At 36.3% G+C, this 16,481-nt stretch overlaps 1 protein-coding gene across 4 annotated transcripts in view; it reads right to left on the bottom strand.

The window, feature by feature from the left end:
- Window positions 1-8,824: 8,824 nt before the first annotated feature.
- Window positions 8,825-16,481, bottom strand: part of CLINT1 (clathrin interactor 1) — a 54,218-nt gene continuing 46,561 nt past the window's right edge. For 2 of the 4 annotated variants that reach the window (XM_036311919.1, XM_036311921.1), the window contains 3 exons: window positions 13,990-14,279; window positions 11,624-11,828; window positions 8,832-10,558 (listed from right to left, as the gene is read on the bottom strand). In XM_036311919.1, coding sequence (XP_036167812.1) covers window positions 10,212-10,558; window positions 11,624-11,828; window positions 13,990-14,279 — 842 coding nt within the window. In that variant the 3' untranslated portion in view covers window positions 8,832-10,211. Of the gene's footprint in view, window positions 10,559-11,623; window positions 11,829-13,989; window positions 14,280-16,481 lie in introns of all 4 variants that reach the window. The other 2 variants (XM_036311922.1, XM_036311920.1) reach the window with 2 other exon arrangements.

The following is a 16,481-nucleotide window of genomic DNA, read 5'->3' as shown; positions in this document are numbered from 1 at the left end:
GCCGGTCCCAAGCTTTCACAGAGATGTGCAGTCATCTGAAACACCAGGCTTCCCCAAGTGCTGCCTTTACCATCATAATTTCTACCCTGTCAGAGGACAGTGGTATTGTTATTTAAGAAGTACTTTTCTTTAAGTTTTCTCATTTTCACTTAAATTCATGTAATTAAAAATGTTCTTTAAATCACTACCATAAATGGAATGCCAACATTACTTAATATAAATAGGAAGAAATTTTAAAAATTAAGTGCATAATTAGTAAATTAAAAGAAACACCACAGTGAGATATCACTTACACCTGTTAGAATGACTATCATCAAAAAAACGAGAGATAAGTGTTACTGAGGAAGGTATTGATAGAGAAAAGGGAGCCCCTGTGCACTGTTGGTGGGAATGTAACCTGGTGCAGCCATCTTTTCAAAAGGTTTGAAGTGCCTTTTTACCATTCATCAATGAGTTAAAAATCTTTTTCAAATATAAAATATGTAATTATGAAGCTACAACTAATAGGAATCTAAATAATGGCAACATTATTGAAGAATTTTATGAACTCAGCACTAATGACTGAATTCTGAGGATGTATCTCTTAAGAGAAGCCCATGGAAAAATCCCCAATGTGGGGCCTGGGACCCCCACCTGTACTTGCCATATAACAATAAAAATATAACATATAACCTTGACAGAGAAAAACACCATCATCTCAGAATGTACTTCCAATTCAAACTGACTGAACTTATCATCTTTCTCAGAGTTTTGTTAAGTAGTAAGGTGAAAGGGAAAAAAAGAATTGACTAACAAAAGAAAGTTGTTATAAGGGGTGAGTGAGTATTATTATTTACGTCACTTGAGTTTAAGTCACTTATTTTTGCTAGCATTTAAGATATGCAGGTGTATATACAAGATGCATAACAATTTAAGAAATTTTTCTTAAAAAAATTTTATTATACTTGTACTGGAAATGATACAAATATGATTGCATCTGCCTGATAGTGCCTGCCTGAGTATGGCATTGGAATCCCTTCAAATGTTTCCCCACACAATCAAGGTTAGAGTATGTTATTGCATATTCAAATATATGATTTCCTACTGGATTGCGGTATTCAATATTGTCATATTTACATGAACAATGCAACCTGTCCTTCCCTACAAAACCACTTCCTTTGTCACTGAGCCAACCCATCATTGGAAGTTTTTGGTTTTCATTCTGTGTTGTTAGGTGAAGTGGTAGTTGTGGTAATTTTTATATAGTTTTGGGGGAAGATGGATCTTACATCCCCACAAATAAGGTAATAATCTCTGTGTAAGAATTCAAGGTGATGTTTTATTTAATAATGGAGTCACACGAGTGAGATTACAGAGTTTTTCATATGTATTTGATGCTAAGTTTTCTTTCCAAAACAACCATAATTCTTAGCTTGTGATAGAACACCACATTTGTTTTAAAAAAATCATTTTCCTGTTGTGGGGAGTAGGTGGGACTTAGTTCCCATTAACAAACAAAACTTATTCCCATGGTGTGCATGGGAATATAACTAAAGGATAAAGTCTAAAGTCGGACACACAGACACACAGAAGTTTCTAAATATTTTCCCATTCACTGGAAATCCATCTTCTACCATTTTGATCCCGATATCTTCTGCCTTTCCCATCTACAAATGTCTCCTTTGTTTTAAAGAATCTTGGCAAACATAGGATTTAATGGAACAAAATGGAAGACATTTTGGAACACAGACATTGTAAGCCTCAAATCGGGCATCGAGAAGGAAGTTGTACATCAAAAACATGACCACCCGTTTGTAAAGAGCGTTAGCAGAAGTGTAGAGCTACAAAGACACAAGCAGATAACAGTTGATTGTTAACCACCCAAACTCGATTCAATGTGACAGTGACACTTCACAGCACATTGCATCCAATCTCATTTGAAGCTGACAAAGATTGTTTCTGCTTTACATCTATTGGTTTATTAATGGTCTACAGCCTCTTAAGCAGATGCATATTCATTAGGTAGCCAGCTGTTAGGAGGTTCCCAGATGTCGAATGTAACTCTGTCTTGGAACATTTTTTTTTTCCTTATCATGAAATGAAGTAATTGAGGCCTTATTAAAGAACCAGTTAATTACTAAAGCGGTACCTTATGGCACCCTTTTTATCATTTAAATCTCAGAACTCTTGGGACATCTAAAAATTTTGGTAAAGAGACAGTACTTAAGAGCCAATCTTTATTATGTATTTACATAGAGAGACACATAATGTTGGAGGAATTAAAAGTATGTGAAAAGTTCTTAACAACTGAAAAATTTTCAGCTACAATATACTTTCCTTGGCTTGTTATAGGAATTAGGTCTGAAGGATAACACTGATAAATCTAGTAAGTCAATTAAAAGTAAAAATACTTTAATATTTCTTTTATCTAATCTTATCACTTTCCTTTAAAAGATGGCTTGAAAAATGGTTCTTTGTGTAACTTATGCTTCAACTTCATCTTATATTTTTTCTCTATCAAAAAGATGATGGTTTAACTATGGCAGCGGTTCTCAACCTGTGAGTCGCGACCCCTTTGGCGGTCGAACGACCCTTTCATAGGGGTCGTCTAAGACCATCCTGCATATCAGATATTTACATTACAATTCATAACAGTAGCAACATTACAGTTATGAAGTAGCAATGAAAATAATTTTATGGTTGAGTCACAACATAAGGAACTGTATTTAAAGGGCAGAAGGTTGAGAACAACTGAATTATGGCAATCAAACTATGGTTTTCTAATTGCCAGGTATTTCTAAATGCCCTTTGAAATCCCATTCTAGATGTTAATTCAAACATTTCCTTGAGAATAACTTAAACCTAGAAATTTTATTTCTACTTTTGTTTGGTGGCTAGGTATCTCAAATCTATTTCTCATATGCAAGAATTACAGGATTAAATAAAAAGTTGCCAAAAGCACACAATCTTTAGAAAGCATTGCAGTGCATTTTTTAAAATGGGTTAAGCAAGCAATCCAAGGCCATCTACCTTTATGCGGCCCTTAACATGTCTGATCCCTGGAGGAGCCTTTGTGTTATACTATTCCAAATCTGCTGAAATTTTTTGCTTCTGAGATTTGGTTAGTGTCTTATTCTAAATTATATCGCCATTTCTACAAAACAAACAAAAGGTTTACTCTTCAGAAGAGATCCATTTTCATTTGCTCTGTGGCTCATCTCCTGTTGGTGACCGTTAGAAGATGCAAATAGAATTCATAAACATTCAGTGCTTACTTAAAGCATATTTAACAACCATTTACTAGCTGTCTACTATGTGTAGAGTGATACATGGCATCCGGAATGTGGTTAGAGATCAGGGATAAGTAAGAAAAAGCTGACAATTTATCTGAATGGCATGTACAATCTTTAAATAAAAGGTCTGAAATATTAACAGAGGGATAAAGATCGATGGTGGAATGAAACTGGATTCCTGTCCTAGGAGCCTTGGCTTCACTAACTACTTTGATCTTTTGGAGCCTGTTTCCTCATCTATAACAAAGGGATAGTAACTGTTCTATCTCCTTAGTTTAAGGCTATTGTGAAGATCTGGGAGGAAATGAGTGCGAATTCACTCTGTAAATGCATGTTATCACTCTTTGAAATACTCAATTTATATATGCCCCTTAGATAGAAAAATTTATATCTTTTAAATAACTATTAATGCATTTCAGTATTAATTATGACAGTTAAATAACTATTGTCATACCATTTTCCATCCAATTTTTTTAAAGTCTAAGTCAAAGGGAGTGCTGTGACAGCCATGGCAATAAAAGCAAATGGGGCCTTCGGAATGTACTCTCTCTGGTGGTCATAGTCCCCTCCGAGGAACTTTTGAGGAGAGTGAAGTAATTACTTATCTCAGTACCCTAGACACCAGTTGTTATCATCTTGTCTATGTCCTCAGTTCTACCCTTTTACATCGAGCTCCAACCACACGCACTACACTTCATAAGGTCTTTTCCATTTGGGTTCACATGGCTAGCTTTTCTTCATCCTTCTCCAGATCTCTACATAACAGCTCTCTTCTCAGAGAGGTCTTCTTGAGTCACCTGTTTAGATTAGGCCCCTCCTGTTCTTGTGTAACAGCACCTTGATTATCTCCTTCAGAACACTTACACATGCGCACATTTCCATGTGGTGGTCTTATGGGTTTCTGCTGCAGTTGCCGTGGTACATAACGAGGTAGTGCAGGCTGTAGGCACAAGTAACTATGAGTAAACACATGGAAGAAGTTTTGGATAGTGGTCCTCTGGTTTAGTGGCCCACTGCCATATGGCAGTCTCATTTCCGAGCTGGGAGGCTTTAGATTTTCTACATTTTTATCATGACTGTTTTAGTATTGTTGTCCTTGATTTAATTTTTTTGAAACATATTTTTTATTAATTTTAGATAGGAAGGGAGAAGGAGATATAGAAACATCAATGATGAGAGAGAATCACTCATCAGCTGTCTCCTACATGCCCCCCACTGGGATCGAGCTTGCAACCTGGGCATGTGCCCTTGGCTGGAATCAAACCTGAGACCCTTCAGTCTGCAGGCTGACACTCTTATCCACTGAGCCAAACCAACCAGGCTTGATTTAATTTTTGATGATTGACAAGTGAAAATATCATGAAAAAAAATCTAGAAATACCCAGTCCACAACCTAGTATTTTAGCTGGATTTTAGAAAATAGTTTAATAAAACTGGTATATAAATTACTAGACACAAAAGGTCAGATCTTCAGTGTCTCATTAATTAACAAAAGTTGATTCTGTGCCTTACATATGCACTAGTTTTTAAAACGAAGCTCTTCTAGGATGAGAGGGAATTCTGCCTAGGATTTCCTTCCTCTTTCCAAGTAAAAACTCTGTGAAACATTCTTACTTAAGGCTAACATCCGTGGTCAGTTACTGGAAATCAACAAAGTCTCTAGTTTGGGGACCCTGCACAACAATCTTTTCAAAGCCACTTTGGCTGTGTCATTTCTGACACACCTGTTCTATATCTACCAAAGGTCATTGTTCCATAGGCTCTGAGAATGAAGAGAGCAGAGGTATGGAAGGTGCCCAGCATAGCTGGCTTCTGCCTTTTCATGAAAGGATAGGAACCTTGCTGGATTCCTCCGGTCTGGGGATCAAATTTATCTAGGGTTTATAAGGAGCATTATCAATGTGGATGGACTCTTTCTATAGCCATATCCTCCGTGAAGTGTTTGCCAGAGAAAACAGTATACAGGGTTACCTGAGAGACCTTTAGGTTTGACTCATTTTACTCCCTCTTCTCAGAGGACAGAAAAGGAAGCTTACCAAGCACTCAACACCCAGTTTCTCAGTCTAAGATTTTCTAAAAAATCCAAGGTGGGTAAGACATTTACTTATTTACTAGTTTTAAATATGCACTATGTATCAGAATAATTTTAGAAACTGAGCAAAAGCTATGGTGTTACCAATTTTTAATATTCAGTATTCAGAGAGCAATTTCATGTGACAGGTCTTAGCTTGTGACTGAGGTGAAAGGGAAAACTAAGTTCTTTGTACATCAACTAGATCACTTTATAAGCAGAATAAATCAAACAAATGGATACATGGTTACTAGAAAATAATCTTACCTGTTAATTCTTGATAGTCACCATTTCCCAGGTGAGGCCTGAGGACCACTGGGGAGCCCGAAACCCATTCAGGGGACCTGCCAGGTTCCAACCATGTATCCCCAAGGCCGGACTTTGCTCATATACTAGAACTTGCACAAAACAACATAGCACAGTAGATTGAGTACAGAGGCTGATAAGAGAATCCAGGTATACTTTTTTTTTAATCCTTACCTGAAGATATTTTTCCAGAGAGAATGGAAGAGAGAGGGAAAGACAGAGAGAAACATCGATCTGAGAGAAACACATCAATTGGTTGCCTTTTGCACATGCCCTGACCAGGGCCTAGGCCAGAGAGGAGCATGCAACCGAGGTACATGCCCTTGACCAGAATTGAACCTAAGACCCTTTGGTCCGCAGGCCGACGCTCTATCCACTGAGCAAACCGGCTAGGGCCAGCAGTATTTTAAGTCAGGTAATAAAGACTCAAAAATGTAAAAGTAATGCCATGCTTTCCACAAATTTTTATTCTGGAAAATTTAATCTTTTATTAAATTGTAATTTGCTGGAAAAGAGATTATTACTGTAAAATCAATTAATATTTTTAAAGTTTCTCCATTATTTTGAATATCGACTGATATAACCCATATCGATAGATATGACCCATATAAACAAAAGCTCTTTGGGGTCCTTGATAATTTTTAAGGATGTAAAGATGGTTCTGAGCCCCCTTATCTCATTATAAAATGAAGAGTGTGCTTGGAGCCTTTAAAGAACACAGCTGCAAAATGTATGGTTAAGAAAAATCAAATGGGAAAAAGGTAGGGTTTCATAGTCCAGGACTCATTAAAAGTAAGAGTCACAAATGAAATCCGTTTGCCCATCAGGACTTTCAAATCCCTCCAGAATCCCTGGAAAGCTAAACATCTGAATTGGTTTCATGCCAATTCCCCCAAACCCCTCATAAGCAGCACAGGGTAAAGATGCTACTGATGCTGGCAGTATAAAAGAAGGAAGACACAGAATTAAAGTCATAATGATTTCAAAGTAAGCCAGAAATCCTTTCTTGGATAGATATTTTTGTCCAGTCTTTATATCTGATTGCTTATTGGGTATTAGAACAGCAAGATCTTAGTTAACAAAAGCCACTAGAAACATTGAGCTCTCTACTGCTTCTAAAAATTGAGGCCATTCTGAGGGTTATTTGGGTGGCAAATCTCACATTAGGAGCTCACTTTCATAGTTCTCTCCCTCACATCTGCACCAATGCAGTAAGTAGAAGTGAGTTCAATACATTCACAAAACAGCTCATTTACAATAATTCAGGCATATAGGAAAATCCTCAATTAGAAATCAACTTAGCAGAACAGTCTCTCAGGCTTTCTTCACTAAACACTGCTTTTAGGAATAAAACAGGAATATGAATTTGGGGTTTGCTGTGTAGATTAAATGACATGCACATGAAGTTTTTAGTTCAGTGACTGGCACACACAAAGTTTTTGATATGGAAGTGCGTTTAGATTTAAAAATGGGAGGCAGCCTTGGTCAGTTTGGCTTAGTGGATAGATCGTTGGCCTGGGGACTAAAGGGTCTCGGGTTTGATGTTGGTCAAGGGCACATGCCTGGGTTGCGGGCCCAATCCCCAGTAGGGGGTGTGCAGGAGGCAGCCAATCAATGATTCTCTCATCATTGTTTCAATCTCTCTCCCTTTCCCTTCCTCTCTGAAATCAATAAAAATATATTTAAAAAATATATAAATATAAATAAATCAATAAAAAATGAGAGGCAGAGAAACATTTAAGGCATATGTATGTCAGTGCTGGTCGATTTCACTCATCATTTAAATTAATTATACAACACTTCCAGATTCATAGAAAAAAAATGCATCAGTGCCCAAAGAAGTCAGGTAAATTGATCAGGTGTCACCAGACAGTGAGTGGTTGAAAGGGGATTAGACTGCCTGTTTCCAAGTCCCAGCTCTTTCCACACTGCAGTGCTGTCTCCCAGGAGAGCTGAAACACAAAGCCAGTTTATTTCAGAAGCCTATTTACCACAGGACAGCTTCATAAATATTTGAGAAAAAATTATTAACCCCTTCCCTCCAAATATAATTATAGGTCTCAACTTATTAGTGACTACCCTCAAACCAATAGTATTATGGGTATCCTTCAGGCAGTTTATATTAAATAATAAAGGAAACATTTAAAATACCTGAAGATTGCATCAGTGAAAAATGAATCTGGAGTGGCAGTGAGAACTCCTTATATGTAAATTGCTAGAACTGCAACTATTTCACCCTCCACCCTTCAAAATAATAGGCAGAATGAAAAATAGGTACAATAGAGAAGCTGCTGAAAAGGAAGAGGGGTATAGGATGGGCAAAAGGGAGACCAATAGATTATTAAAGAAAAGTATTTTCTTGCCAAATCCAAATGATTTGGGAGTATTAGAACTTTTCTTTGAAGTATCACTTAGTAACCCCTTCAGAGATGAATCATTAAATTGGATGGACCTTCAGTGAGGCAAGTCTTATGTTTTCTCTTTCATGGGTTCTAAAACAAAACATTCTGGTAAAATATCAAACTGTATGTTGAGGTGCAATAATAACTTGAGATGGGAGCTTACTTCTGTCCATAGACACAACATAGGAAGAAGGCATAGTACAGAAAATGCTTTACAAATAAATCTTAATTTTATTAGGAAAAAAATTTTAAACACAAAAGTTTAGAAACAAAATATTTCCTTCAAGAACCATATAAAGGTGATGCTATAACTCTCAATTTATAGAAAATTCATTTAAGATTATGAGTTTTAATTATCAGTGAAGATATTCTCCATACTGCCACCAGAGCCTGGCTTGAATGCTCTGAAGTAACACTTGAAAGCTCCTATTCTTTGAAACTAATCTAAACACACTAAATTGTTGAAAGATTAAAAACCACAGTCACCTAATTACACTCTCTCTCATCTCTTATTCAACAAATGAATCACTTTTCATTACCACTTAGCAGAAGTACATGAATTTCTGCTTAATTAGAAATGTTGTAGATGAAACATTAGCAAGAATGGAGGGGGTCAGGGTAGCTTTGCTGCTTCATTTTAAATTCCTAACAGTAGAGTTTGATAAGAAAAATAGAGAAGTCATTAAATAATTTTAAATTATTTATAAAAATTACTTTGCCCAAATTATACTTCCCCCAGTTTCAAATGTCTAACAGAATGAAAGAAAAAGCAGTTTGACATTGATTTTAATGAACATTTTAATGTTATTTATAACAGAACATTATGAATACAATGGAAACAAAGTTTTATCGATAAAAAAAATTTCAACACAAAGTGGGAGGTAATAATTTGATACCTATATTATAGTATTTATTTTTAAAAATATTCCCAAGTTTGAGGGTGAAACAATTTTGCATTCCAAACTCTGGAATCATGATTTCTCATGTGAGCTTAATGCAGAATTACAGCAGGAAAACAAAAACATTTTAATTAATTTCCTTTATTTGCCATTAAATCAATAAAATCTTTGACTGCTACAGGTCTCCTTTAATTTTATATATTTAACCTCTCTCTATTGGAACCACATTGCTAATGCCTTATTATACACACTTGAAACCAAAACAAAACAAATACTGTATAAAACCTAAAAGTTGACATTGCTGAGTTCTAACATTTATATTTAACTTAAGGTCTTAGTGGATTTTTATCTTTCCAATTTTTTGAAAAGAGACCAAAAAAATAAAAATAAATATTTTTCTCTTTTGACTGTTGCTGATAAATGGTGGCTACAGGGACAAACACGGAAGGAAGCCTTGCCAAGTTAACCACTGCAAATTGTAAATAATGACTGCTAAAACAAACAAAAATACTGGAGGTGGTTTTTTTCTTTTCTTTTCTTTTAAAGGAAACAATAGAGCAGTCCTGAAAAAAATACTTTTCCTAGTTCTGCACAGGATAATTATAGCAGAAGATATGGGAAAATTCCCATAGCTATCACCAATTACTTAAAGAAGTTTTGTTACAATAAAAATTTGGAGAGTATACTAGCAGTGTTGCTGGAACATTAGCAAAAGTATATACATTCCAGTTACCTTTGATTTAGCCATAATCACATATGTATGCCTTTTTTGGATAAAAATATATTTTTTTATAAAAAACTGATCATCCAACTTTAATGATTTAATATATGGGCTCAAGAGTGGTAGTAAAAGGAACAGATCCAATTATGATAAGGTGATTCAGGGACAGAAAAATCAAGTTCCTCAGGAAAAGAAAAGTATAAAATTAGAGATTCAAACATATTTATTCAGCCCTATTGCAGTCCTCCCGCAAATTATGATGTTAAAATGGGCTCTTCAATTTATCAAGGCTTTTTTTCAATGGTCTCACTACCCCATTGGTCAATTCTCACTGGGAAAATAGTTTGCCTCATCTGAACTGCCCTTGCCTGGCAATTTGAAATACTAGATATTTCACTATTATAAAACACCCTTTTTGGTTCTTTACATAGGTTTATTTTAATTAACTGATAAGAGGGGAATTGATTAGCATTTTCCATCCCAACATCACCTATCTGCACCACTAAAAATCCTTCATTCAATCTGCTCCTTTACAATCTCTTATTTGCTAAAGTTGGCGAAATTTGCAAAGGCATCTTGCTTGGGTTGCACAGTTCCAGAAGTCATGGCTAAGTTGGGCATGCCCATTCCCACTGTGCCCGTCAGTCCCATCCCAGCAGTTGACATCCCTATGTTCATGTTCATGCCCATCATGCTCGGGCTAATCATTGGAGTATTTCCAAGAGGGGCCATTCCCATGGTGCCAGTTATCACATTGGGCATGCTCATCGGCATGGGTCCCCCCATCAAAGGGCTAGTTTGGGGCCGGACAGGAAGCATGTTTGATGGAGAACTGAGGTTCACAGCTCCAAAACTTTGGGTCATCACATTCATAGGCTGCTGCATATCTACCAGAAGAAAAGAGACAAAAGAACTTTACCACACTGAATTCTTAGATTCATAGAGCAGAAAAATAATGCAATCTTCCTAACCATCATTATCTGTAAGCCACAATAAAATTCTTTTAGTGATTTTACAAGAGAAGTCAATTAACTTGCATTGTTTGCTCTTGAGAAATATTCAGTGGCTGTTAGCTTTGGTATCCCAAAGATGTGGAAACAGTAAGAATGGCCTGGGGGAAAACAGAAGGCACTTTAAAAATCATTTCCACAAAATCTATTGTGGAATCCAACCAAACAAGTTGTCAGGAGCTACTGTGTATCAAAAACCATAAAAAAGTTTAAATCCTGTGACTCACTGTATTTTTAGAATATTATATTAAGGAAAAAAAAATCACAAGCACAAATAATTATACAAACAAAATTATGGAGTTCTTTTAATAGCAAAAAGCTGGAAACAATAGAAATAACCAACAACAGTAACTGTACACTGATATGATAACTATAAAGATCTAAAATATAGTTTTCTTAATATTCAATACAGAAAAAAATGTTAATTATGTTGAATGAGAACTGCAAGAAACAAAATATAGACAGAATGATCTCAAGTATTAAAAATACAGGGGTGGTCAAAAGTAGGTTTACAGTTATGAGTATGCAAAACAGTTTATTCTTGTATCATTATAATCACAACCTTCATGTTTTTTCCATACAAACTGTAAACCTACTTTTGCCCAACTCTGCGATGGGCAAAAGTATGAATTGTGATTATCCATGGATTATGGACTGCAGATGATTTTTGTATCCTTGTTATATTTGCCTATACTAAAAAAATTTTCTACCACTATTTTTATTTTAGTGATAAGGCCCCCAACACTCACCACAATACAGTAAGTTTTATCATGTCAAGAGCAGAATACAAAGTAATTCAATGTGTCAGGAGGGATAACAAGTACTATTTGAAAATAATCTCAAGTGAACACACAGTCTGTTATTCATGGCTTGAAGCAATCCTGGCATCAAGGCAAAAGATTCCATGTACACAAAGAAATGGGAAGTCTTGAGGCAACTTACTCTGTTGTTGAATCATTGTATTGAGCGATGGCTGCTGGGGTTTGGAAGGCTGCATACCAGGGAGCAAGTTGTCTAGGCTGATGTTTACACTGGGGTCAGACCAAGTAGAGGGCAGGGTTTTGCTGACGGACTTCTGGACCATATCTGTATTCTGATTATAGAGAGGATTAGGCTTCTGCAGCACTGTGCTAACATTTTGCAAAGGCTGGAAAATAGAAAAATGCTCTAAAAATTAAGCATCCACTCTATAAAGATTAACAGATGGCAGTTTGATCACAGTAACTCCAAATATATACATAACTTTGTAATAAACTCTTGACACTAAAAAGAACCACAAATGTTCTATACTGTCTTCAATACCCTGAATCACTAACTTCCCCAAAAGTTAGAAGTCCAAATCATGTTTGGGGCAGAAACAAACAACATATTTACACTAATAATTATCTTCCCATTACCCAAAGTCTAAAAGCCACCATCCCAGGTTAGTATAGCTTTAAGGAAATATAATAGTACAAGTAGAATATTTATTCTTACAAAATGGAATTCAGGATATGATTTCTCATGTTATAAAAAGCAAAACAATCAAAACACCAAATTATATTTCATATATCCTGACTGATATTTCCCTGCTCCATGTCCATGTCCATTGACTAAAGTGAACAACACTAGTGGAGCTTGATATTTGTGGACCAATTCAGGAGAAAGAAGAAGTTTGGGAGAGAGAAGCAAAGTTCTCTGGTAGTTACTAAGGATAACTGTGAAAAGAACAGAAAAAGGGAAAGGAATAGCAATAGGAAGTATAATTTAAAAATGTACCATTGGAAAGAATCACAACACAGCTGCAACTAAAATTGCAAATAAGAAGATTGGCTTTATGCTTATATCATAAAAAAGAAACTCAAAAATAAACTGGCTTGGGCTTGTTCAGTGGTGCATAGTTCAATTTAATGGTATTAGTGTGGCTTTCATGTCCATTTTCTTAATGTTAGATCTAATTTCTGTTATAAAGAGCAGTCACCTTTTGCTTCTTTCTTCTCTTCCTTCATCCTAACACCCAAAAGAGGAGAATCCACACATTAAAATGAGTAATTAGCCCTGGCCAGTGTTACTCAGTGGTTAAGAGCATTGGCCCTCGGACCTAAAGGTCACAGGTTAGATTCCTGGGTTGCAGGTTCAATCCCCAGCAGGTGCGTGCAGAAGGCAACCTATCTATGTGTCCTTCTCACTTTGATGTTTCTCTCTCTACCTCTCCCCCTCCCTTCCACTTTCTTTAAAAACCAACAGAAAAAATATCCTTGGGTGAGCATTAACAACAACAACAACAACAACAAAGAGTAATTAACATCATACACAAATATTCTGAATAGGTTCAATCAAAAATAGTAAGTTCTTGGTACAACTTAAGACTATATATATATATATATATATATATATTCCAACTTTACACTTGTCCAAATTCTAAGTTAGTATTAGGTAAGTGAATTATAAAGCTCCCAATTTTAATTTTCCTTAATGAAAATGAGAGTTAAAAGAAGAGCCTATATAAACATTACATAATGTAGAGCGGGCCCAGAACATGGAACAACATTGATCCTTTTAGGGAATGATTTTCTTTATTAGCAATGGTTGTTTGCAACCAATAAGTGACACTTGAAGAACACGACCAGAGATTTTACTGAGCGAATGTTGGCCATGGGTGAAGCCAATACAGGTATACCTCTTTTTATTGCACTTTGCAGAGATCTTCTGTCAACAAAAAGATTACGACTTGTTGAATAAAGGCTCAGGCAATGGTTAGCATTTTTTAGCAATTAAGAATTTTTAAATTAAGGTGTATATATTTATGTGTATATATATATATATGTATATATATATATATATATATATATATATATATATATTTAGATATTAAGGTATTACACACTTAATAGACTACAATATAGCACAAACAGATTTTAAGTGCACTGAAAAGACAAAATTCATGTGACTTGCTTTATTGTGGTGGTATGGAACCAAGCCTGCAATATCTATGAGGTATGCTAGTCATTAATTCCTTCTCCTTAAAAACATTTTTTCAAAACTATTAAATACAATTTTTAAAATTAATTCAATAAATTTTCAGCAAGTGCCATCACTGTGCTAGGCACCATGCTTGGCTTTGCATGGACTACAGATGATCGAGAAGGCTTGCCCTCTAGAACTCAAAATGACTATACCAGGGAAAGGTGTGTGTAAGATAAATGCAATGTGCAAAAGCTATCTATACATTACTTGCTCATTTTTGTTTTATGCTAATCTACTATTAAATTAGTTAGAGCATCTCAAAGATTATGAATCACAATTTCCAAGGGAGGCAGACAACTCACCTGTGATCTTGACATGGGCAAACCCAGCCCTACAGTATTAGTGCTCATCATAGAGAAATTCATACTCTGAGAAGATGTCATGGTTGCCTGGGATGAGCCCATAAGATCAAATAGATCTGAAGAATTTGAGGCAGCTGGAGATGGACCTAAAGCTGGTTGTGAGCCACTGACAAGTTCTACAGCTGGCTGTGAGGCACTGCCAAAGAGCTCACCACTGGAAGCAACAGGGCCTGATGGGGCTTGGTTGAAGGCACTCCAATCACCAAACTCTCCATTCCCACTTGTAGTTACTGAGAAAGAGAGAACGGTAAGGGTAAGAAACTTTCTGAAGTGCACAGTACAAATATAACAATCTACAAACTGAAACAAATTAGAGATGATCTGTGTCCATCCAAATTAACATCTTCAGGTACCACCTCCATCTGGACATTATTCTTTCTCATGAATGTTCCATGAGTGTTAACAAGGTAACAAAGAAAAAGAGAAAACTCCTATGAAGTAAAATCTATCTCTTAGCAGGTCAGCAATGACACATCTATATATATAAAAGCCTAAGTGACTGTTTGACCATTCGACTGTTAGCTATGATGTGCACTGACCACTAGGGGGCAGACGTTCAATGCACAGGTATGGAAACATAGAACAGACTGGCAAATCTCAGAGGGAAGTGATTAACCAAAGATCTTATATGCATAGTAGAGGCCCGGTGCACGAATTTGTGCACGAGTGGGGTCCCTCAGCTTGGCTTGCGGGGATTGAGCTGAAACCGGGAGTCCGACATCCCCCGAGGGGTCCTGGATTGCGAGAGGGTGCAGGCAAGGCCAAGGGACCCCACCGGTGCACGGGGCCTCTAGTAGAAAGTATAGTCACAACTTCCCTTCCACCTGAGTTTGCAATATTAAATATGGTTTCAGCTAAACAAAAATGAACTAGCCTGAGGCCCCAAAAAGCAAAAAAACCCCTGCAAACTGGCTAAACTTTTTGCTGGGAGATCCAGAATCTTTATGCAAAGAGACACTCATTTCATTAATTTATTATTTTAAAAAGTTCAAAGAAAAATCAAACTACAATTTATACCATCTCATGTAAATAAAACCCAAATTCATGAGATTAAATTTATGAGACAAAAGCAAAATAGCATGGAGAGAAAAAAATAAAATTAAGAGTAGGGTTAGTAAATTTCTGTAAGAAGTTCTCACCCATTTAGCTATGCTCCATTGATAACACAAGGGCTGTAGGTAGCCATAATATATGTATCACCTCAGTACACTGCTTCAAATAGAACTGTAAAATCTATTTATTTAAATAAAATGTGGCTTATTGTCTTCAGAGGGAAACTCATGCTAATATTTTAAAAAAGAAAGGTAACTGTTACTACACTTCAAAGTATAACTACAAGTTTAAGATTTAATGCATTCAATAATATAAAACTTTGTAAGTTAAAAGACTGGTGTTTAAAAATATGGATTTTGTATCTTACTAGCTGTGAAACCCTGAGCAAGCTACTTAAACCTCTCTGTGCCTCACTTAAACAAACAAACACAACCCTAAGTTGTGAAGATTAAGAGGTTTGTTATATTTACTTTGGATTAATTGTGAAAAGACAAGGAAGAGCTAAGATATCATACTCTTTCCTTCAGGTATGCCATATAAAAGTGTAAGTCAAGACTTATAAATTCTTCATACATAATATTAACTATTTTGAACACAATGAATATAAAAACAAGCAATACTTTAAAAAGTTTTCAACCAGGTTACACAAACATCTAAGTAAATAAATCTTTCTTTAAGAAAGGGACAAATAGATAAATATGAATTAAATGGAAGTTGAAAAAGCAAAGTGAAGAAAGCTAAAAACAAAACAGAACCCAGAATCAACCAATGAATGCATCAATAAATGGAACAACAAATTTAAAAAAGTGACATATAAACTGTCATCTGAAAGCAAATAGTTTGTATTTCTAAGTTAATTAACATCATCTCTTTGTACTCCATGTTCACTTACAACTTGGAAATACACTGTTTAGGTGAAAAGGTAACCCAATCACTGCAATACTGTGTCTTATTATGCTATATATCAAGAGAACAACATTCAGTCTTTAATATTATATTATTTACTGGAGGCCCAGTACATGAAATTTGTGCACGAATAGGCTCCCTAGCCTACCCCCCATCCTCTGCACCCCTGCCCGGCTCCTCCTGCTGGCCCTTGGTCCCCTGTCTGCCAGCAGCGCTGCTCGCGCCGGCCCTGCTTGTACCCGCTGATGGCATGGAGCAATTAGAGCCAGCTCTGGCAGTGGGTGCAAGTAGGGGCTACTGCCCCGATCGCCCCTTAGGAGCAGTGGGAGGTGGAGAAGCCCTCAGGGGCAATTGGGGCCAGCAGCCGCCACTCACACCCACTGATGGAACTGAGCAATAAGGGCCAGCGCCAGCAGTGGGTGTGAGTGGGGCCGTGGTGCACGGGAGCAAAGAATCTTCAGTAACCATGAGGT

This window comes from Myotis myotis, unplaced genomic scaffold, assembly GCF_014108235.1.
Source record: "Myotis myotis isolate mMyoMyo1 unplaced genomic scaffold, mMyoMyo1.p scaffold_m19_p_6, whole genome shotgun sequence".
Taxonomy (NCBI): Eukaryota; Metazoa; Chordata; class Mammalia; order Chiroptera; family Vespertilionidae; genus Myotis; species Myotis myotis.
Note: the sequence above shows the minus strand (reverse complement) of the source record. Positions and strands in the feature narration are given on the sequence as shown.